The sequence below is a fragment of the Myotis daubentonii genome, chromosome 2, assembly GCF_963259705.1.
Source record: "Myotis daubentonii chromosome 2, mMyoDau2.1, whole genome shotgun sequence".
Taxonomy (NCBI): domain Eukaryota; kingdom Metazoa; phylum Chordata; class Mammalia; order Chiroptera; family Vespertilionidae; genus Myotis; species Myotis daubentonii.
In genome coordinates this window covers 78931823-78955307 of record NC_081841.1, presented here as the reverse complement: position 1 = coordinate 78955307, position 23485 = coordinate 78931823, and the positions used below count along the sequence as shown (strand labels likewise).

Here is a 23485-nt window from a genome sequence, read left to right as displayed (position 1 = left end):
TGGGAGATGGAAAGATAAGTGTCACATGACCCTTTTCTTCAGGTTGTTTGTTACAGCATAAGGGAGCCTAAGACAAGTATGAGATACCAGGACTGGGAATCAGAATATGATGTGCCATGCATGAGATAATTCTACAAATCTCAGTGGGAAGGAGAAGGAAAAGCATGGGGAAGAAAATAAGTTATACACTTATCCCATTGCATAATTTTGATTTTGAGGATGTCTTCTATTCTGCCAATCCAAAATAGAACATTAGGGAGTGAAGATTTTGATGCTATATTTAACGTTAACTGTAGGAAGAAATGAAAGCACAGATGAACTTCAAAAATATGTGAAATGTTTAACATCATTAGCTTTTGCCCTCTTGCAGCTGTCAAACTTAAAAGCATTCTCAGGATTATTTAATAAAATATTACATTGTCTAAGATAGATAAATTGCAAATGAGATTGTTTTATATACCCAGGTTGGAATAAGGAGGCTCGGAAGATCATGTTGAAACCAGAGTGAGATGTTTACACTTGATTATTTAGACACAGACAAAGAGAACCAAATCAAAATCATGAATAAGCCATTAAGTAAATTGTACAGAAGCAAATGCTTTGGTAAGATTCAGAATTATTGACACCACTTAGCAAATTTTGGGCAATTTGTGAAAAAAGAAAAATCTGCAGTTCCAATCATCTCTGTGACATATGACATTGCTAAATGTATAGACAACATTACAGTTAGAAAGCATTAATAAATTATATGCTAATCCCATATCTCTTCCCCAGATAGAGCAGAACAAAGAGGTAGAGCAAAAAGAGGGATCCTCCCTCTTACTCCTTTCTTAGCAGGCCTAGAACGGAATGTAAAACCAAACCAACCTCTGGACTTTCTTTTACTCACTGTTGGGTTAGTGCTGAGACAGCTTGCTAAGTTCTGCTCTGACCCCATTCATTAGAGTAAATGTTACTGCGGATGCATTGCAGTAAGTCATATTGTAGGCTCAGAGATTGCTGCTCATTGGACTCACTCTAGTAACTAAGCCTGGGGTGTCAGTCACACATGGGATCAGGCAACCTGGGATGTCTAAGACTTATCTCTCTTCTCCTGCTCAAAATGATACAGAGAAATAAGAATGGCCAGAGTCACAACCAACATGCAGTCCATAGTGTCTATCAGTAAAAGCAGGATATTTTCTAAATTAGTGTTTTCCATACCATAGCCCATCTTTCCTCAATCCTGATCCAGTCACAAGTCCAATTTTATTTTTTTAATACATATTGGTTCTGCAAAATATTTAGTTTAGAAAGATAAATTCTGCTGAAAAGATATTTTCTACATGAAATTCATTTTACCTATTTTCATATTATCATTCATATCTTAGAAAGTGTCCATATGCAAAGTGTGTGAGTCTAGTACCTTGCATTCCTCAAGTTAACCACATTTCTAGTTTTCATTATATCGGATAATAGTAATAATAGTTATTACTACTCTAGCTAACAATTGAAAACAGTTTTTAAAATAAAAAGCACACAAACATATCCAAACATGAGAGGTATTTATATTGTATACAAACAAAAGAAAATTTGTCTTAGTTGAGAAATAATTGAGGGTAAATGAAACCATCAATTCTTTAGAGAACACTTCTTAGAAGAGTAGAATTAGGGCCATATTTTTATACAGAATTTTAAATAGGTGGCAGCTTCATTGTTGATAATACCTTTGAAGCTAATATAGAAATGTGTGTGTGTGTACACATACATAGAGAGATTAAAATATATCTGACATTTCTCCACCATATTTTTCTGTCAATGGGAGCTTTATAAAATGACGATAGATAATTATCAATGTAAGATAAATTATTTTTTTCTACCATGCCGAGTCTATACCATCATCAATTGAAGGATGTAAATAAAGAACTAGGAGAAAACTCAGGTCTTACCTGCACAAAAGTACCTGAAGTATTTCTGTAATAAACAGAATAATATTGTATAACCCCATTAGGTTTTGAAGGTGGCTTCCAAAAGAGAATTATTGATGAAGAACTGATATTTGCATAATGAACATCTTTTGGGGGGTCACTCGGTGCTATAAAAAAAGCAATTGAACAGAAAACTGAACTTGTGGCTCCAAATAATGTCTGAAATGTTCTAAATTTTACTTGCCTTTGATAAGTGATAACTGTTTTTCAAAAAAACAACTTAAGTTGGAATACATCTAATTACAAGTCAGAAGTGAAATCTGTAAGGCTTAATGGGAAATCCCTCTAACACTATAGCAATATCCAAGCAGAGGAAAGACTGATTCTTAAACATAAAACACTATCTTAGTTCTAAAGCATGCCTACTGCCCTGGATTTAAAAACAACATTATAACGAGTTTCCAATATAGAATATATAATATGAAATTCTAACTTAGAATTTTTAAATCGAATAATAGAGGATAATGGTAGAGAGCTGACTTTGTGCATTTTATTTTGTCTCATTTAACAAACACAGAAAATGTTTACTAAGTGTCTAGTTCTGTTCTGAGTGTATTTACAAATATAGATTCATTAAATCCTCATAGAACCTTGTGAAGTAGGTACTCTATTGTTTCCATAATACAGATAGGAAATTGAGGCACAGAGAGACCAGCTAACTTTACCATTATCACACAGCTAGAAAGTGACCAAAAAGCAATTTTGCATCCAACCAATGATGAATGTTAGGCTTAATAATACATATTTATAGTTAACACTTATGTTGTCTAGGTAGGATATTCTTTTACGTGGTCTACAAGGGTAAGAACTCACCTCCCTCAGGTGTTCGAAAGTTAATAATATTGCTTCTTTTTTTCCCATCACCAAATCTGGTGCTAGCTGTTACATATGCGTTATATTCAACATTATAGTCCAAATCTGAAAACTCTAATGATATTTCAGTTACATTAATAGTTCTTAATGATGACCTATCCCTGAGAGAGAAAAAAAAGAGATTATCTGTAGAATTGACTTTTAAATTGAATTATATATATATATATATATATATATATATATATATATATATATATGTATATAAAGAGAGAGAGAGCAGATTACATTAAAAATGTGCACAGAAATTTATTAATCCAGACTAATAAGATAATGATGCCACTTATCCTGAAATGCTATAAAGAGAGAACTTCAGAATTCAATAAATGAATTTCTTTTGTTTTCAAATATATTCAATGTCTAATGTGTTCATATTAGGGTTTGCTTGGATTAATTTTAATGAATCTCTGGGAATACTATATGTTCAAAGTAATCACAGCATTTTTTTTCATACCAATGTTTTAGTAGTTCAAATATTTGTCCTTTAAGTGTTGACAAAATCTTATTTGTAATATATATTTATCAACAAACTCATTTTTGATATACAGTGGGGCCTTGGCTTACGAGTTTAATTTGTTCCGAGACCGAGCTCATTAAGGAGCTCGTTAACTCAAATTACTCTATCAACTCAATGCAAAAAATTGGCCAAGAGACAGCTGGTATCTCAAAAAACTTGTTAGTCGGGACACTCGTAAGTCAAGGCCCCACTGTATTGTACAAAAGTAATATCTACTTCATTCAAATTCGAATAAATAGTAAATATCTGAATAGTAGTATCTAAAATAGCAAATATTTATTTATTTAATTAGAAACAAGACTGAAAATAATGTACATATAACATATAGGAAAAAATAGAGTTCATATCTCTCATTCAATTAAAATTTTAAAAGTATTTAAAATGTCAATCCAGAAAAGAAAATAAATACTCTTCTAGTAAGTAGTAAAACCCAGGAGAAGGAAAAAAGTCAAAGAACAAAATATTGCTAAGTAAAAGTGTCCTGCAATTATTTTATTTCTATTATATTAGTTCAGGCTCCATAGTTTTGAATTGGGTATAGATTATAATCTAAATTAAAGAATGAACCTGTATATAGAGGTGTGAAAACTGAATTTCTAAAATAAATTTAGATTTTAAGAGCAATAAAATTAATTATTAAATATCTTATACAATATGGCCCATATCACAGAATAAATATGTATCTCTTATAATCTCATTTTTCCTTCTTTAGAAACACAAGGTATCTAAGACTTCAATGGTTACTTTCTATGAAGATAAAATGTCCTTTCTTTACCATTGAAATATTTGAATTCTTGAACAACTAAAAGGGTTTTAGGTGAATTAAGGGAATCCACAAAGAGACATTTCAGCCATGGTGTTACCATTACAAAAGCATCAATTCACTCCGTTATATAAGTATGGTTATCTGAAAAACACTGAAAACTTACCATAGTGAGAAAGATATGGACTCAGAGAATGCTATTGGAGACAGGAAGGAGAGGCCAGACACTCAGCAGTTGGAAACAATTTGATCAGACGTCCTTTTTCAAAACCAGGAGAGCTTTCTTAGACCTCACTGACACTACAGGAGAGGGTCTCCTCAAACTCAAGGCTGTGGCTATTAATCTCACACAAATAGGCCTTTGCATAGAAACTTCACCCAAGCCTACATTCCTGTCGGCAGAACACTACAATGTACCTAATCCAACACTAATATGTGAAAATAGACATTTTGGCAAACTCTCACTACTAGTCTGGGTATTAATCTTCTTAATTTCTGCAAGTTTGACAAAAAATAAATCTATGTAATTTGCAGATCTCTGATGGTGAGTGAGGTAAAATGTCTTCTTATAATTTTATTGGTCATTTTTTAATAACTTGTTCATGCATTTTCTTTTCTTTATTTTAGTTGAGTCTTTTGAATAGAAAACAATATATGTTGGAGTTAGAAATTATTGTTCTTTTAGACAGTGCTCCAAAAAAACAAAGATATATACTTTCTTCACCCTCTCTGAATTTAGAGGTGACATGCATGCAATCAATATTCAGCAAAATTCAACAAAATTTACTGAGTATCCACTTTATGTCAGGAGCTCTGTTGGGCATAAATACAAGATACAGAAAGAAAAAGCAGTAAATAAGTATAAAACTATTCATTAATAACCATGGGACCTCCTTAGAGATGAGAATAATAAATCCTACCCACACCAGTGCCTGAAAGCAAAGAAAAAGAATGAGCAAAAAATGAGTTGTGACTAATGAGGAGAAAAGGAAAATAAAACAATAGCCCTAAAGATGCAGTAAAGATGTTCTTTACTACAGAGCTAGTTTGTGATAATGGAGAGTAGAATAGGTTGTGTGAAGTGGGAAGAGCAAGAAGGGAAGCCTACCTGACAGAGCAGGTCTAACTCACAAATCCACAGCCACAAACAGCGTAGAAATAGAAGGAATATAAATGTCACACAACACTTAACCTCTAAAATACATAACTTTCAACATCAGCCAAAGCTCCTGATTAGTATACATTTTTAAACTGAGAAAAAACTTGAGGGGAATCTTCAGTGAAATAATTTTAATGATTTAGTTCTAGGAATTTATTACAACATTTTTAAAGCTGTTTGAAATTTGAAAAATCAAAACTATTCAAATGACTCTGAAATTATTCAGAAAAATATCCTGTATAATAAAAGCACAATATGCTAAGTGTCTGGCCCCTTGACCAGTCGCTATGATATGTACGGACCACCAGGGGGCAGATGCTCTGACCGGTGGGTTAGATTGTTGCTGGGGTCCAGCCGATCGGGACCGTGTGAGAGGGCCGGACATGCCCTGGAGCCTCCTGCAATCCTGCCCCGGCCAGCCTCCCCTCCCCTCTCCCCCTGATCACCCCGATCAATCGGGACTGGGGGAGACAACCCTCAATCAGCCCTAATCATCAGCTAGGCCAAGGGACCCCACCTATGCGTAAATTCATGCACTGGGTCTTTAGTAAAATATAATTTTTAGGGCATAAAGGACATTCTAAAGCATAAAAGTATTTCTTTGCTTTAGCAATTTCTTTGCTTAATTTTTATCACATCAAGACCATGCCAGGCAGCAGTGCCCTGTAATCATGAATACTTAAAGATTTTTTCCCATTTCCCTAAGTGTGAACCTGAATGGTTTTCTACATAGGTTGGAGCCCCTATGAAAGGTCAAGGTCTTCTTTCTAAACTACATCATTTTATATTTTGTTTCCTGTGGGCAATCTAATCTGATAATACATTCATTTAAATTCATTTCTATGAATTCATTTTCAAAACTTTTATCTGCTCTTATCTAAATACTAGAGGCCTGTTGTACAAATTTGTGCATGGGTGGGGTCTGGCTGGCCCCCCCGATCAGGGCTGATCAGGCTGGGCTGGCAGAGGGGGAGAGGACCATGGGGGGCGGGTGAGGGGGGGCGGTGTTGGCCACTTAGCCCCGCCCCCTGGTCAAACTCCAGGTTGAATTCCTGGTCAAGGGGAATATTTTCATATTAGCCTTTTATATATAGGATTCTAGATAGATCCTTTTATTCACTAAATTCCACTACCCCAAAACAAAGAATTTCAATATCTAATTACATGACTTTTTATCAAATCATTATATCCCTCATATGTTCCCACTACAAGGAAACTACTCTTCTATGGTACACTTCAGTACTTTAGTAATTGGCTGTTAAACAGGCCCAAACTAGCAAGGCATAATTAGTTGCATATTCTATAATCCTAAAGCTTTTCTAGGGTCTCAGAGAAAGTCTGAGTCAACATAGGGTATTCAATTGTTGCTACTGCTCTTATTGTCATCATTTGGTTAGCTGGTTGATTTGGCTTAATTTTGTTTTGCTTGTTTGCCTTTAGCAGAAAAAGACATATTTATAAGATTTAGAGGAAAAATCCACTGAAGAGAATGAGTTTGAAGCTAAGAATGCACTTATAAACCAGGGCCTTGGAGAAGACAAGGAATTAGGGTCCAAAAAACAGAAGGAGGAATTGTGCTTGAGTTGAAGGAGAAACATTTTCATTCCCTGAGAGTAGAAAGATTCCCTCTGGCTAAATAAGAAATTTGGATTTTATTCTGAGATTAATGGAACGTTCTTGGGATGTTTTCTCCAGAGGTGCGAAATTTGGGTGTATGGTTACATTAAATATCCCATGCAATACTAAGATTAATTTCCTGTCTCTCTATCCCTCCTCCTCCTCCTCCTCCTCCTCCTCCTCCTCCTTCTCCTCCTTCTTTCTCTCTCTCTCTCTCTCTCTCTCTCTCTCTCTCTCTCTCTCTCTCTCTCTCTCTCTCTCTCTCTCTCTCTCTCTCTCTCTCTCTCTCTCTCTCTCTCCCCCTCTCTCTCTCCCTCTCTCTCTTTCTGTAGTTATGTAGTTTCTGGCCCACCCAACTCTTCAGCTGTATCCTTTCCCATTTCCTGCCATTACACTCAAGACACAACTACCTTGCTGTTGCCCTTATCAAGTCTCTTGCTGTTAATTGTCTAACGAAATTATTTGAGCTCTTATATCTGGTTAGTATCCCCTGGACTTTTCAGCTACATTGTCAACAAGTTCTCATTTTTGCTTAAGTCATTTTAGGTTGGGTCCAGTCACTAGAAACTGAAAGAATCTTTACTAATAACATCTGTCCCAAAATGGTAACTACTATCCCTCTTGAGCTCTTTTCTTTAGCTCTCCAAGACATTTGGTTCCCCAAATCAGTTATGCAAGGAAATCACAATATCCCTAGCTTTGTGCATTTCACACACAAAAAAATGAAGAAATCCCTTAGATTTAGGGTTTAAACATTTAAGATCCAGACAGACAAAATAAACAACTAAAAATACTGGCCTTAAAACAAGTTGTGGAGGGAACTGTGGTAAATCACAGGGTAAATGCTCCATCTAAAGACAGCCTCCATTCAACTTCAGGTGATTTTATCACGGTGAATATGGCAGAAGTAAGAAACAAAGAAACCTGAAGTTTTACCAGATATCTACTCATTTTTAAATGCTCCTGGATTTCTAGTCAGAATTGTTAACAGTTTATGGGTCCAGCAAAGCCTGGGTGGTCAACACATAGCCTGTTTGTGCACCTTGACACTCATTAAAAATGACTAGCAAGAATTTAAAAAAATTTAATTAAAAAATTACAAAAAAGGTATAGCATAATTTTACATTATTTATGTTTATGTAAATGTGTTTTGCTCACCTACTTTGCAACTTGCCTTTTTTGTTTGCAATTATGCCTTGATATTTATCAAGTTTGATACCTATAGTTCATTTATCCATTTTAACTGCTCTATAGTAGCCCGTTCAATGAATATTCCTCATTTTTTATTAATTGACCTACTGTGGTTGGTAATTTAGATCTTGTTGTGGCCATGATGAACACTGCAATGAGCATCCAGGTATATGCATCTTTCCGCTAAGAATAAGTGATTTACGAGGGTCTATAAATACATGCGAAAGAATGAAACAGTAAAACTTGTGCACCCTTGAACAAAATGACTAGCAAAAAAAGCAAAGACAGAGCTTTTACCATCTCACTAGAAACCTCAAGTTAAAAGATCAAGAGCACCATTTTACTCAACCACTCCCTCTATCGGTGTATCATTCATAATCCCATTTTGGCCCCAATAATCCATGTCTATAATGCTGTTTATCAACTTATTTATAGAGTTCATTCATGCTGCCTCGGAGCCTTCATATTCTGTTTCCACTGAGATGTTCTCCTGACTTTTGACTCTGTCTTTACCACCTTCATTCTCAAATGGGAGTAAATTCATGAAATTAGAAATGGCCCTCTTCTCATCCTGACTATTAATCTATATCATATACTCAAACCATTAGGTATTTTTAAAAGGGTGAACATCTTTTAGAAAACTGGCAGAAATAGGACTAAACATACTTTTTAGCTTATGAAAGGCCATTTTCTAAGGTACGCTTTCAAGTTACAGGGCAAATTATTAGGCTAGTGACATTTGATTAAAAAAAAATGTTGCTTAGAATTGTTTGACTGCCTAACATAATGCTTAGCAAGTATCTTTAAATTATTTTACATAGTATAATTTATTTCTAATTAGTCTACAATCATTTTAGCCTTCTATATATTTTATATCTCCCCACAGAGTATAATAAACATCTGTCAGACTGATTCAGAATTGCTTTTCATAATTACTGCTAAGAAAAGTGAGAAACATTTCAATGCCAAGATCTCTACATAAGCTAGAATTTTCAGCAACACTTTTATTTCACAGTCTTTTGGCTAAACCTCATAGAGCATTCATTCAGAAGTTTTATAAGCAAAGGAGAAAACTACTATTAAATTTTACTGACAATATACAGTAGAAGTAAATGGCTAAATAAATCCAAGTTGAATTCAAACATAAAGTAAATAAATAAGCTTTACATCAGTTTACTTAATTCATAGTGCATTAGAAGAATAAGCTTACTGAACTCTAATAGAAATTTATTTGTTTAATAGTAGTTGCTCTAAAAATACAAGGGTTATGTATCATTTGAAAACATAAAAGTATAATTTATCAGTATAACTGAGGAAAATACTACTTAACCATATTGCTAGATGATAGAAGTTATTTCACAAAGTGAACTTTTGAAGGAAAAGTTAATTTAGAATACAATGGATGAAAACTGATTTCTGAGAATACCATCCACAAGCCATATGTGACTCACACAGTAGTGGATATAAAATGATTGTGCATAATCACCGAGGCTGGTCTTCAGAGGCAAATAAATTTTGTAACTGGATGGGCACTAGAATATGAGGTGTGAGATACAAGTATGGGAGAATAGTAGGTAAAGAGTTACTTGGATCCTAGGGCATTGGAAACTAAAGAGAAAATAAACAAGTGGGACTATATCAAAATCAAAAGCTTCTGCACAGCAAAAGAAACCATCAACAAAACAATAAGAAAGCCCACTGCATGGGAGAACATATTTGCCAATGTTATCACCGATAAGGCTTTAATCTCCAACATTTAGAGGGAACTCATACAACTTAACAAAAGGAAGATAAACAATCCACTCAAAAAATGGGCAATGGACCTAAATAGACACTTTTCAAAAGAGGACACTGAGAAAGCCAAGAGAAATATGAAAACATGCTCAAAGTCACTAATCATCTGAGATGCAAATCAAAACAACAATGAGGTATCATCTCACACCTGTCAGAATGGCTATCATCAACAAATCAACAAAGGACAAGTGCTGGAGAGGATGTGGAGAAAAAAGAACCCTTGTGCACTGCTGGTGGGAATGCAGACTGGTGCAGCCACTATGGAAGACAGTATGGAGTTTCCTCAAAAAGTTAAAAATGGAACTCCCATTTGACCCAGGGATCCCACTTCTAGGAATATATCCCAAGAAACCAGAAACACCAATCAGAAAGGATATATGCATCCCTATGTTCATAGCAGCACAATTTATCATAGCTAAGATTTGGAAACAGCCTAAGTGCCCATCAACAGATGAATGGAACTGGAGAGCATTATGCTAAGTGACATAAGCCAGTCAATGAAAGAAAAGTACCATGTGATCTCACTCATTTATGGATAATAGAGACCATTATAAACTGATGAACAAAAATAGATACAGAGGCAGAGCAGCATCGAACAGACTGTCAAACTACAGCAGGAAGGCTGGGGAAGGTTGGGGGCGTGGTAAGAGATCAACCGAAGGACTTGTATGCATGCATATAAGCATAACCAATGGACACAAGACACTGGGGTGTAGGGGATGCCGGGGGAAGGTCAAGCAGGGAAAAAAAGGAGACATATGTACTACTCTTTGTCATATTTTAAGCAATAAAAGAAAATTTTAAAAAATAAATAAATAAAATAAAATGAAAACAAGTTTTGTAGAGGGGAAAAATGTTTTCTACATTCTCTTTATACATATGATTTGAGACCATAGAGGTTGATAAGTAATGATGGTGTAGAGAGGAAGGAGTATATAAAAAAATAAAGTTTTTATCAACCAAGAATTTTTAAAAGCTTTGTACTATTAAAAGAGTGAGAGGGGGGAAAAAGGGAAAGCAGTATAACTAGGGTATCCTGGGATCTTAGGGTGATGGTAAAATGATGAAAACATCCAAATAGGTTTGTGAAAGAAATCCCATTGTAAAGGACTCTCAGATAATCTTTGTCTTCTATCTAGTACCATGGCCAGCAAGACCTAAGGGCTCCGCTAGTTGACGTTGAAGAGCTAGGAAAGGGTGTGGAAGTCACCTTCGCATCCTGCACACTGCAGATTCAGGCAGAGAAAAAAGTGCCTCTGAGGGTTGAGACAGACATGCTGAGACCCAGGGCACTAGAATAAGCCTGGGGTTGGATCAAGGACAAAGCCGAAAGTAAAAACATTGAAACTAGAAGCTATGACGGCAGGTCAGTGTTGTGCCCAGATTTCAAAGTTCCCAAGACCCCCAGGGAGCCAGTCAGTCCGATGCAAAAGCAAAGAGTCATCTATTTCAAACCCGGGTTTGGCTCCCCTGCCACACTCACCGATGCAACGGTAAGCTCCAGTGGCCAAGAGAGAGAGAGGCCTGATGGGACAGGGGGTTTTAAAGGGGGGTGGAGTGAGGGCAGGAGAGGGGACTGTGGGCCCCACTGATTGGCCAGGCGCGAGTTGGGTCATCTCTATGGCGCGCACGTCCCTTGATTGTCATTGGTTAGTTTAAAGAAATCCTGGGCGTGGCCAGCAGGGGCCTGGGCTTCCGTGCGGCCGCCCCAAAAATGGAGGACCCAGGGCAAGATGGAGGGTGCAGTCCTAGCCCCCCCCAGGGCGAGCTGAGCCCGGGCTCCAGGGGCCAGTCCGGTTGCTGGGGGTCCAGTAGATCGACCAGTTCCAGCCCAGGCAGGAAGTCCACATCCTCCGTCTCGTTCCCGGGGGCGTCAGCGATCGCCTCCTCCTCCATGTCCTCGGGCGAGGGCACGCGCCCCGCCCCGCCACCGCTGCTGCTGCCGCGTGGGTCCGGTCCGGGGGCGGTGGGCGGGTGGCAGCCTGAGCCGGGCTCCCGCCATGGGCTGGGGAGTCTGTGCCCGAGGCCGCCAGCAGCGTGGTCAGGCCCTGAGACGACTGGCCCTTTCAATCCCCCCTTTGTCTTGGAACTTCCGGCTCAATCATGAGACGGACTGCATTTCTATTCCACCGTTGCTAGAGGCCCGTACTGGGCATACAGAACTATCAACTGAACTATCCCTATAAGCTTAACAAATGGTCCGGTGGAAGGAAAAGAAACCATTTTAGATTCAACAACTTCTATTGAAATAGGATTTTTCTTCTTAAAATTCCTCCATGCCTATCAAAAAGCCAAATCAAGATTAATTTATCTACTGTCCTGATGTTTGCATAAACACAACAAGAATGGTAACTGACTATCTTTGCTGGAATTTCATGGTTGAACCTTAATGTGCCCCGTAGGGCCAGGAAGCCAAGCCATCCAGATGCCATCAGGCCTGCCTGCAGTATCTGCTGAGTTAGGTGAATCCCTCACCTGTAGCAACTCCACCTGAGCCCACGCTTCAGGCTTTAAGGCCCATCTCAGTAGCCCTCCTACTCGTTGCGGCCCAGAGTGTGTGGGGGTTCCGCAGGGATGCAGAGGCATCTTTACTGCTCCCCTTCTACTCTTACCAACCGCCAGTGATGGTAGGGCATGGGCCTGACGCTCCAGCGCCAGCCATCTTCAGGGCTCCCAAGCAGGATACCAGGCTTTCTTCGTGGCATTCTTAGTGGCTTCAAGTCTTTAGAGCTCAGACAGGGCTCTTTAAAACATGATACTCCAGTCAAAGTTTTCCGTTAATAAAACCATTATTAGGAACCAGTCTCATTGGATCTATGCAAAGAAACGTACTTATTTAGCATTGCCAGATTTCGGAGGAATTACATAAGGAGAAAAACATACTGATCTACTCTAAGATTTTCTGACTTTCCTTGATAATTCCTTTTCATGGATTTAAAACAAAACAGTAACTGTTGGTATAAAACCTTCTTTCTATGCATAACTATTCCTCAGACCTTCTATTCTAAACAGGCTTTTTCCAGTTTTACTACCCCTGACATGGGCATGGTGACTCAGGCCTGCAAGACAGTATTACAGGCTGCCAACTGTTAGCTGTCTCTCAACAGAGACCAAAACCTGATGGGCACCGTTCCCTGCCCAGTTGGACACCTGCCCTCTTGGCAGCTAGGCACCCTTTACTTTTGGGGGTCACCCCACACAGCTCCCTTCCAGGATAGCCAACATACATTCAAAACCTGCAAAAGAATCAAAGGTTAATATAACATATCAATACAATGAAAAACATGTGACCCCATAAATTGTCCTTGTCTCTTTGGAGCCTTGTCCATGAAGATGCAGGCATTATCTAAGTGTATTACACAGTATTGTGGGGGCTCCTGGTGACAGGAGTGATCGCGAGCCATGTTACCGGCATCAGGCAGGTCGAGCACGCCGTAGCTTGAGCTTGAGCGGGTTGTGTTGATCTCGATCGATGCTCCATTTGGTGATGAAGTCTTTCTGGGTCATGGATGGATCCGCTGACCGGACGTGAGTGTGATGGATCCAGGTCGCGACACCGTCTACCTTTACAGTCTTGGGATCTTGAGCAGACAGGAACAGATGTGGAGGCCTCCCTTTCTCACATCCTAGGACAGGACTTTTGACCTATGTCTCATCCAGATAGAAACAGTCCACATTTATATCACAAAATACCAACAAATCAGTTTCAGTTGTGTAGCCAGTCTGAGTTTTGACTTCTCTCTGGAAGTCTCAGAGATGGTGAATACCATCTAGAAGCTATTAATCCATTCACACAGTCCCCCAAAAGTTAAAGAGGAAGGAAAGAATCATTCAATGTCACTCAAGAGGATTTCGGCGAAACAACAAAATTGACAGATTAAACACATTGGAAAACCAAGGCCAGAAGTACCCTCTGACGCTTCAGGGGTACCAAGGAAGGAGAAGTTAGGCCACAACCAGCCCTTCTCACAATCCACCATTAGTGACCAGTCCCAGCTCACTGGTCTACCATCCATTTAACATTTCTTTTTTCCTCCTATCACACCAAGGCCATGCTTTCCAGGTAGCTAGAACTTTTAGCCTTAATTTTTAGGTGATTAGCACTAGTTAAACAATTTTAAACAACAAAGATACATATTTAAGTAAACACATTATCTAGAACCTAGGTTAAACTTAGGCATATCCTGGGTCTCCCAAATACTGAGTTGGCAAGGTAACTGGAGCCCTTTAAGATCAGTATGAAACCACAGTTTCTACCTGAAGGACTTTGACATAACCTTTAATTGTCCTTAGTTTAAGGAAGGCAGTGTTTTCTAGATTTCATTTCTCAATACTTAACCAACAGATTTAATTCTGTCTTCTAGATTTTTCATGAGGCAAATTACTTTTTACTTTCAAGTGGCTCTGGAGAACCACATTCGAGCCTTGCAAGACAGGTTTTTGGCCTCCCTGGTCTTTTCAGATGTAAATTGACCACATTCTTTAAGATTTTGCTGCAGGCAGGAGGCGACTATCTCCTCCCTCCATTAAGAAAAGCTTTCTTAATTAACAAAGGACCAGTTTTTTTTTTTTTTTTTTTTGGAAAAACTGTTCTTTATTATGGATTAGTCTTGGGATTTATCCTGCACTTTTGAAAGGAGACGCTAGCTTAAAACCCTATCCAAAATCGGACGGTGCGCACATTAGTTTTAAGCCAGCTTTTCTCCCCACACGTGCACAGAAATCCCAGACGCATTTACTTGGGGAGGGGGTGACCTGTTTCCACAGACCCTCACTCAGGCGGCCGTGGACTACCACACAAAGGAGGGGGGAGGGCAGTCCCCCTCCCTCCACACTCAGACATTCAAACAATCCATTCAATTCCTAACAACTTCCCAACCCCTGAGGGAGCTCTAAAGCCTCCCCCAGTCTCCTTGAAATGATCAATCACAATACCCAAAGGTGCAGTCTGAGTCCATCCCATAACATCCATCCAGTACAAACACAGAACACTAAACAGGGCCCGAAAATACAGGCTTCCAATTCCATGGAAGCCAAACCCGAAAGCTAGACAATGGCCTTATACCAAACTAGCTAGCAGGAGCGACCTGCTTTCCGCGAGGGGCATATCCATCCCTCTGAGGGGCATATCCATCCCTCCTGGGGTGAGGGGCATATCCATCCCTCCTGGGGAGCGGAACGTCTTCCAACTCTCCCCCGCCTGTGGTCGTTCACGGCGCGTCCGCCTAGACCCCTCAGGCAATCCAGAAACGAGCTCAAACAGAACAGAACACACAAGGACACACACCTACCGCGGTCAGTCAGACTCTTCGGACTGGGGGTCCCTCAGTGGTCCTGGGAATCCCGGGAGAGCCCCCAAAATGTTGTGCCCAGATTTCAAAGTTCCCAAGACCCCCAGGGAGCCAGTCAGTCCGATGCAAAAGCAAAGAGTCATCTATTTCAAACCCGGGTTTGGCTCCCCTGCCACACTCACCGATGCAACGGTAAGCTCCAGTGGCCAAGAGAGAGAGAGGCCTGATGGGACAGGGGGTTTTAAAGGGGGGTGGAGTGAGGGCAGGAGAGGGGACTGTGGGCCCCACTGATTGGCCAGGCGCGAGTTGGGTCATCTCTATGGCGCGCACGTCCCTTGATTGTCATTGGTTAGTTTAAAGAAATCCTGGGCGTGGCCAGCAGGGGCCTGGGCTTCCGTGCGGCCGCCCCAAAAATGGAGGACCCAGGGCAAGATGGAGGGTGCAGTCCTAGCCCCCCCCAGGGCGAGCTGAGCCCGGGCTCCAGGGGCCAGTCCGGTTGCTGGGGGTCCAGTAGATCGACCAGTTCCAGCCCAGGCAGGAAGTCCACATCCTCCGTCTCGTTCCCGGGGGCGTCAGCGATCGCCTCCTCCTCCATGTCCTCGGGCGAGGGCACGCGCCCCGCCCCGCCACCGCTGCTGCTGCCGCGTGGGTCCGGTCCGGGGGCGGTGGGCGGGTGGCAGCCTGAGCCGGGCTCCCGCCATGGGCTGGGGAGTCTGTGCCCGAGGCCGCCAGCAGCGTGGTCAGGCCCTGAGACGACTGGCCCTTTCATCAGTACCTGAATGATTCCCCAGAAGCCAGCTCAGATGAATCACAGTATCACAGACTTGAAATTCCCTCACTCCACTTTCATTGGACTTCCCCTGTACCTAGAATTCATCTTAGGAAGTGAAACAGAAAAGAAATACTCATAGAAAGAGGAGAGAAAAAGCACTGTTGGGGAGGTGAACTTTAAATTATTTACCCAAAAGAAACTGAACTAAACCCAGAGGGGTTGAGAAAAGAATGAGTTACCCTGAATCCGTGTCCTCACTTCCCACACCAACATTACAAAAAGCACAAAGAACAAGTCACAGCATCGAGGTCGTTTTATAACATCTGAATTCATAAAACCTTACAAAATTATATAGACGTGCTATATTCTGGAAAGGTAGTATAATATAAATAAATGCCATTGTAATACATCCTACTATCATTTTATAAAATTCAGAATTTTATAAAATAAATAACTTAGAATTGTAGCTGAATTCCTAAGAATAAGTGGATCTGATGGACTGTAACAGTTCATAACCAGAGAGAAAAGACCCAGGTAAACAACACCTCACAGAATGCTATTTAACCTTGTGTGTCTGTGTGTGTGCTGCACACATGATGCTAAAAGCACCCTGATGTTTTAGTGAGACAAGCATGGTCACTGCATAGAGAAGGGACAGGGAACCCTAGCCAGAAAAATCTAGACTCTCAATTTCATTAACTTATTTCTCTTTCAGTTTTGTTTTTGTTTAACTCAGTAAAATTATGTCAAAATCTTGGAGTATCACACTTGATTGAAAAAATCTGGACATTATCATTGATTCATCTTTTTTTATCCCTGTAACAAATTTATCACCAAGTCCTGTCAGCTCTTCAGAACTATAGCTCGAAGGGGCCCATTTGTCTTTTCCATGGCCAATATCATCTATTGCAAAAACTACTAAAACAGCACCCCTACCAGGTTCCTGCTACACCTTTGGCTCCCTACAATTCATTCTCTGTAAAGTATCACCAGTGCTTGAAATTCTCCAGTAACTCCCATCGTTGATAAATGAACACTGAATCTTTACTGTGGCTTGGCTACTGACCTGTTTGCCCCCCCAGTATTACTCTCCTCTGTCTCTGTTACCCCAGAAACACTGACCTCCTTCCTTTCTTGTCTTAAAAATGATAAGTTGTGTTTCCCTGCAGAGCCTGTCCTCCTCAGATCACAACTCAATGCCTCTTTAAAAAGGATTTTCCCAAGCACCCAAGCAATAGTACAGTAGCCCTCTTTCCCCTGACTTTCCTCATTTGTTTGTTTATGGGTATATAATCCAGTTATCACTTTAGATATAAACTCCTTGAGGGTAGGGGACTTATTGTGTGTTTTCTTCAGTATTGTTAATTGAAGGGATAAAAAATGAATGAATAAATGAATGACTATGGTGACCAGGGGAAAACAGTTAACTTCTTCCCACTGCTTCTCTTCCCACTAACGCCATTCATGTCACTCCCAATTTCACCATGACTGGGAAAAATGAGTAGGAATAAGTCAATGAAGAACATAGGAGATGTAGTCCTACATAGCAGTTTGTAAAGAGTTTAAAGAGAGATTAGGAAAAGAAAAATTTTAATATAGGAGAAAAAAAGTAAATTTCTTTGAAATATTGTAGCCTTGCAATGCTGGATCTTCCGAGTCAGGAATCTAAAAGTAAGAAATGCCTATGCTCCATAAAATATTGTATAAAATGTATTTCCTGAGTTCAGATATTTAAAATGCACTAGGATATATATTACATAACTGATGAATCCTTTTAAGAGCATTAACATTGATGAAAATTAGGGTTTTTATCTATGGAGTTTTCATGAAGTAGGATAGCCATGTTGTTAATTGACATGAGACACACTATAAGATTTTAATTTTTTCACAATCAATGCATAAATAGGCAATCAGGTAAAATGCCGGAGTCCAACCCCAGCAGGTCCAGGGGTTCCCAAAGGCGTAGACAGAGTCGGCGAAGAAGGAAGGACACGGAGACAGTGTTCAGTTGATCAGCAGCCTAGCCAGGATCTCTAGCCAGGATCTCCAGCCAAGTTCTGGTCTGGATCTCCAGAGAAGTTCTGCTGTTTATTGTCTTGTTACATCCATATTTATACCAGTTGATTTTAATCCTGTCAATTTCTATTACAAAGGTTAGGGCGTTTCTTATCTCCATTCCAGGGAGTAAAGATTATGTAGCTTAAGCATGATTGTTTGTAGTTAAAGTGATTAACTACCCGCCTGGCACTTAGTTAAGGAGTTTCATCCCCTCCCTAACTTCAGGGAAAAATCCCTACCTGGGGAAACAACCTTTCTCGGAGAGGTGACCTTGGTTAAAACACACAGCGCTAAGGGGAGCAAACATATTAAGAACAGTATGCTATATACGCCAGGTCCCTTGAAACATATGCTGTGCAGATGTTTCTATCCTGCAGCGACTGTGTCAAGCAGCAAGGATGGACCGGCTTCCGGCAGTAAAAGTGATTAGAAAACAATAAATCCAATGCTTATATTTCAATAGAAAACTGACCTTTAGTAACAGATTTCTGTAGACATATTTCTTAGTTAAATTTTAGTTAAAGTTATTATATTCAAGAAAACTTAAAAAACTAGTAATATAGAAAATAGTTGAGTAAAACTCTGGAAGAGTTTAAAATTATATACTCTTCACTTAAGTTGACAGATCGATAACTTTAAAGAGCAGAAATGCTCTTCTAGTTATGCATAATTGTTTTTGTTTTAGTTACAACAAAACTTGACTATGCTCCCACATAATATGGGAAAAACTTGTTTCTTAATAAAAGCATAATAACTAGCCTATTAATAATCAGGTTCCTAATGTAGTATCACATTTTGAAATAAAAAAATAAACTGCATTCCTATTATGTTACAGATTAATACTTGTTCTCAGAACTATTTCCAAAAAAGAAAAAAAAAATTCTTACCAGACATAAACTGTGTAATAGAGGATAATTCCATTTGGCTCCAGGGGTGGTTTCCATGACAACTTCACCCTGACACCAGACAACTGTTTCACAGAGAAGTCATGGGGGGGAGAATCAGGAGCTGAAAAGTCAGAGTAAAAGATGATGCATTTTATTAAATGTATATTAAAAAGGTTAAAATGAAGGTGCACAAAATTTTTATTATAAACTTTCTGGTAAATGAATCAGGTACAGTGTTTTTCTCCATGGGCAGGAGAGACTGATGTTTACTTTCAAAATGAGATGATAAAAGAAGATTTTGCATGGTGGTGTCAGAACATCTGTTTCTGTGATTCAATGGAAAAAAACATTTCATGAGAAAAAAGAGCAAGGAGTATTTCACAGTGATTCACCTACTGCTCAAGTACATCTTGGTAAATTATCATTCTCTAATAAAAAGAAACTATGTGGTGTATAAGTATAATATACAGTAAAAAATAGGCTCCGTAGAAAATAAAAATAGATGGGGGGAAAATCCACATTTAAAAAGTGAAAGTGATAAGCATAATATTGAGAGAGCAGTTAAAATGACTGACCTCACAAATAAAAACTACACACTTCAATTTCAGTTGTGTTAATGAAATGTGAATAATATCAATATCTGTTCACATAGTCTTTGAAATTGAATAGTTTACAAAGGAAACACCAATGCAGCACATAAACAGTGAAATGAAGCTTAGGGTCTACATCTCATTCTGCTATAACAGTGTGAGAAATCAAACACTTTAGCCATTCTAATTGAATAAACACTGAAAAAATTGCTGTAAACCAGTTAGCCAAGTGTATATTTCTATTTAGATAAAACATTTAGAATGGCATTTCTCAGTTGCTGTATTACAGTATAGTAATGCTTTGGACTATTAATATGCAACTTTTACATATAAAAGGGTATAAATCACTAAAACTAATCATTGTTACAGTTTTACATGGAAAATGAACAAGTTAGGAAGTTAATAGAAATTCTGGAAATTTTTCGAGATCTTCAAACAATGTTAATTTATTAATCTGTATATGTGCACATCACTCTTTCCAATAATTTGGATAAAATACTACCTGAATTATTTTTATTTTCTGAATAATCTCAGTTATAGTTGTGTAGATACATGTGTCTCTGAGTGTTTTCTCATTATTTTGGTAACAACGACGTTTAAAAAAAGGTTTATTGAGCAGAGAAAAGGTTTATGAGATGAGCTCTAAGAAATAATGATGACAGCTGTATTTGTATTTTCATTACTGGCAGGACAATAAAAATGCTATCAAACACTGATTATCACAAGAATTCACATATCATTTGGAGATGGCTGTTTCCCAAGACATGCATTACTTCTGAGAGCTTTCATTTGTCAAAACAAAAGCCTATTCTATTTTCCCTAATATCTTTGCAAAACTTAACATTTTTTTATTATTCTTTACTATTCTATACTATTCTTTAATATATTTATGTGGAACATAAGTTAATTCTTGGTGTTTTATACTTAATCTTACTATATCCTTGGAAAATATATTTTTATGTAAAACTGTATTGCTTAATAAATGTAATTAATATGCTTATCTAAACAAAATACTGCACATCTATCATAGCACACTGCTATAATCGTTTTGGCATTTGTATGAAAATTAGAAAAATAAATGCAATATCTTTTGCATTTTACCCAGTTCATCATGACAGAGAATATGAGAATACATGAGAAGGATCTTCATAAGGCTCCTACTCTCTGTGCCTGTCATGATCTTTCCTATCTCTCACCCTCCTTCTTTAGTCATCTTCCTTCAAGTCAAAGCTTAGACATAACTTTCTCAGCTGCACTTTCCCAGATGTCTCAGAATAGCTAGAGTCCCTCTTTTGTCCTGGTGAATAATTTTGGGAACACTTATATCAATAATTAGAATTATAAGTATTATTTGTATATACATTTATTAAATTTGTATCTCTTCTAGTGAACGGAAGCTCCATGAGGGCAAGGAACTCCTAATATCCAAAAAATCAAACTTTCTCAGGACTTTATCCCTTCTCAGTTTCCTCGCAGTATTTTGAAAAGGGGGTCTCCTTTACCCTTAGCAATTGTATCAATGACTAGGCCAAGGATTTGGATGGATGTTTACCTTGACGCTATTTTTAGCAAGCCAGGTATTCAGATGCATAGTCAATGCATTGAAACTATTGACTTGAGAGGTAACAAACTCTACTGTTTGAAATATATGTTCACTATTATCCTAGGCTCTTTCATATAAGATCTCAAATTCTTAGAACAATTTAATTAGAATAGAGATAAAGAACTGGGCAAATAAATAACAATTTTAATTCTTCCTTTCCAAGTTGGATGTCTTTTATTTCTTTTCCTTGCCTGATTGCTGTAGCTAGGACTTCCAGTACTATGTTGAATAAGAGGTGAAAGTGGGATATCCCTGTCTTGTTCCTGATCTTAAGTTTTCCCCATTGAGTATGATGCTAGTTGTGGGTTGGTCAGATATGGTCTTTATTATATTGAGATATGATCCCTCTATTCTCACTTTGCTGAAAGTTTTTTATCATAAATGGGTGCTGGATTTGGTCAAATGTTTTTCTGCATCTATTCAGTGGTTCTCAACCTTCCTAATGCCGCGACCCTTTAATGCAGTTCCTCATGTTGTAGTGACCCTCAATTTCATTGTTACAAATTGAACATAATTAAAGCATAGTGACCAATCACAAAAACAATATGTAATTATATATGTGTTTTCCGATGGTCTTAGGCAACCCCTGTGAAAGGGTCGTGACCCACAGGTTGAGAACCGCTGATTTATATGATCCTACGGTTTTTATCTTCATTTTGTTTATGTGATGTATCAGGTTAATTGGTTTGCAGATATTGCACCAACCTTGCATCCCAGGAATAAATCCCATTTGGTCATGGTGTATGATCTTTTGACCTCAATATAACGGGCTAATTCAGGCAAGGTGGTGTCCATTAAAGCTGAAAGTACATTATATAATAAAATATGTTTTCCAAATGTGTATATTAAAAAATTGACTAGTTAGTTTGCCTGTTTTACTTAAGTAGACACATTTGTGAATTAAAATTAAGTATGTATGAGAAGTTTAATGTCACAGAAAAGTTTTCTATATGTATTACAGTCATTTAAAATTTTTACTGAATAGGTCTAGTAAATGGGTGCATTCACCGCTTTGAGTAAACAAATGCACATGGCTGGGGTGTGGCTTACCTCACATCAGAACATCTGCCAGCACTTGTTTAGACTGGTGCAGAAATTCACACCACAAGACAACAGAACCCATTACCGTATGTGATGCAGTGTGATCATGTGCTAATCGTTTGCGGAACATTACGAGCAGTAACTCTTTGATTTAAATATGTAGAATATAGTTGTAGATATATAATATTTATTTATGTTGACTAAATTACTATAGTGTGGTTTTTTTCCAACATATGGCCTATTCGCTAAAATTTCTTAAAAATAACAGAGAATTAATAACAACAAAAAAACAGTTAATTATGAGCAAATCTTGGTTAAAAGCTTTTTAAAATGAACAGGGTGCTAATTTTCACATATGACATATGGACAGACTATTCTGTCCATTAAATCCAAAGTCTATTAAATTGAGGTATGCAAAATCAAGGGTTTACTGCATTGCTGGATTTGCTTTGCTAATATTTTGTTAAGGATTGTTGCATCTATGTTTATCATGGACATTGGCCTATAATTTTTTTCTTTGTAATGTCTTTATCTGGTTTTAGAATTAGAATAATGCTGGCCTTATAAGATAAGCTTGGGAGTCTTCTTTTCCTCTTGAATGTTTTGAAATAGTTTGAGAAGGACAGTTGTTAGTTCTTCTTTGAAAGCTTGGTAAAATTCACCTGTGAAGCCATCCAGTCCAGGACTTCTGTTTGTTGGAAGTCTTTAATTGCTGCTTCAATTTCAGTAGTTGTAATCAGTCTGTTCAGGTTTTTTTTCTGTTACTTCTTCATTCAGTTTTGGAAGTTTGTATGTTTCTAGGAATTATCCATTTCTTCAAGATTGTCCAATTTATTGGCATGTAGTTGTTCATAATATTTTCTTATAATCCTTTTTATTCCTGGGGTGTCGCTTGTTACTTCTCCTCTTTCATTTCTGATTTTATTTATTTGTGTCTTCGGTTTTTTTCTTGATGAGTCTGGTTAAAGGTTTATACACCTTGTTTATCTTTTCAAAGAAACCAGCTCTTGGTTTCATTGATCATCTGCATTTTTTTAGATTCTATTTCATTTATTTCCACTCTGATATTTATTGTTCCTTCTATTCACTTTGGGTTTCATGTTTTCTTCTTTTTCTAGTTCCTTTAGATGTAAGGAAAGATTGCTCATTTGATACTTTTCTTATTTCTTGAGGTGGCATATAATTGTGTCCCACAGATTTGGGTTTGTTGTGTCAGAATGGCTATTATCAATAAATCAACAAACAACAAGTGTTGGCAAGTTTGTGAAGAAAATAGAACCCTTGTGCACTATTGGTGGGAATGCAGATTGGTGCAGCCACTATGAAAAAGAGTATAGAGGTTTCTCAAAAAAATTAAAAATGGAA

General features: G+C 38.1%; 1 protein-coding gene across 1 annotated transcript in view; it reads right to left on the bottom strand.

The window, feature by feature from the left end:
* Positions 1-23485, bottom strand: part of PTPRQ (protein tyrosine phosphatase receptor type Q) — a 268878-nt gene that overhangs the window by 140630 nt on the left and 104763 nt on the right. The window contains exons 33-35 of the mRNA XM_059683707.1: positions 18887-19007; positions 2781-2941; positions 1929-2074 (exon numbers count right to left, since the gene is read on the bottom strand). Coding sequence (XP_059539690.1) covers positions 1929-2074; positions 2781-2941; positions 18887-19007 — 428 coding nt within the window. The remainder of the gene's footprint in view (positions 1-1928; positions 2075-2780; positions 2942-18886; positions 19008-23485) is intronic.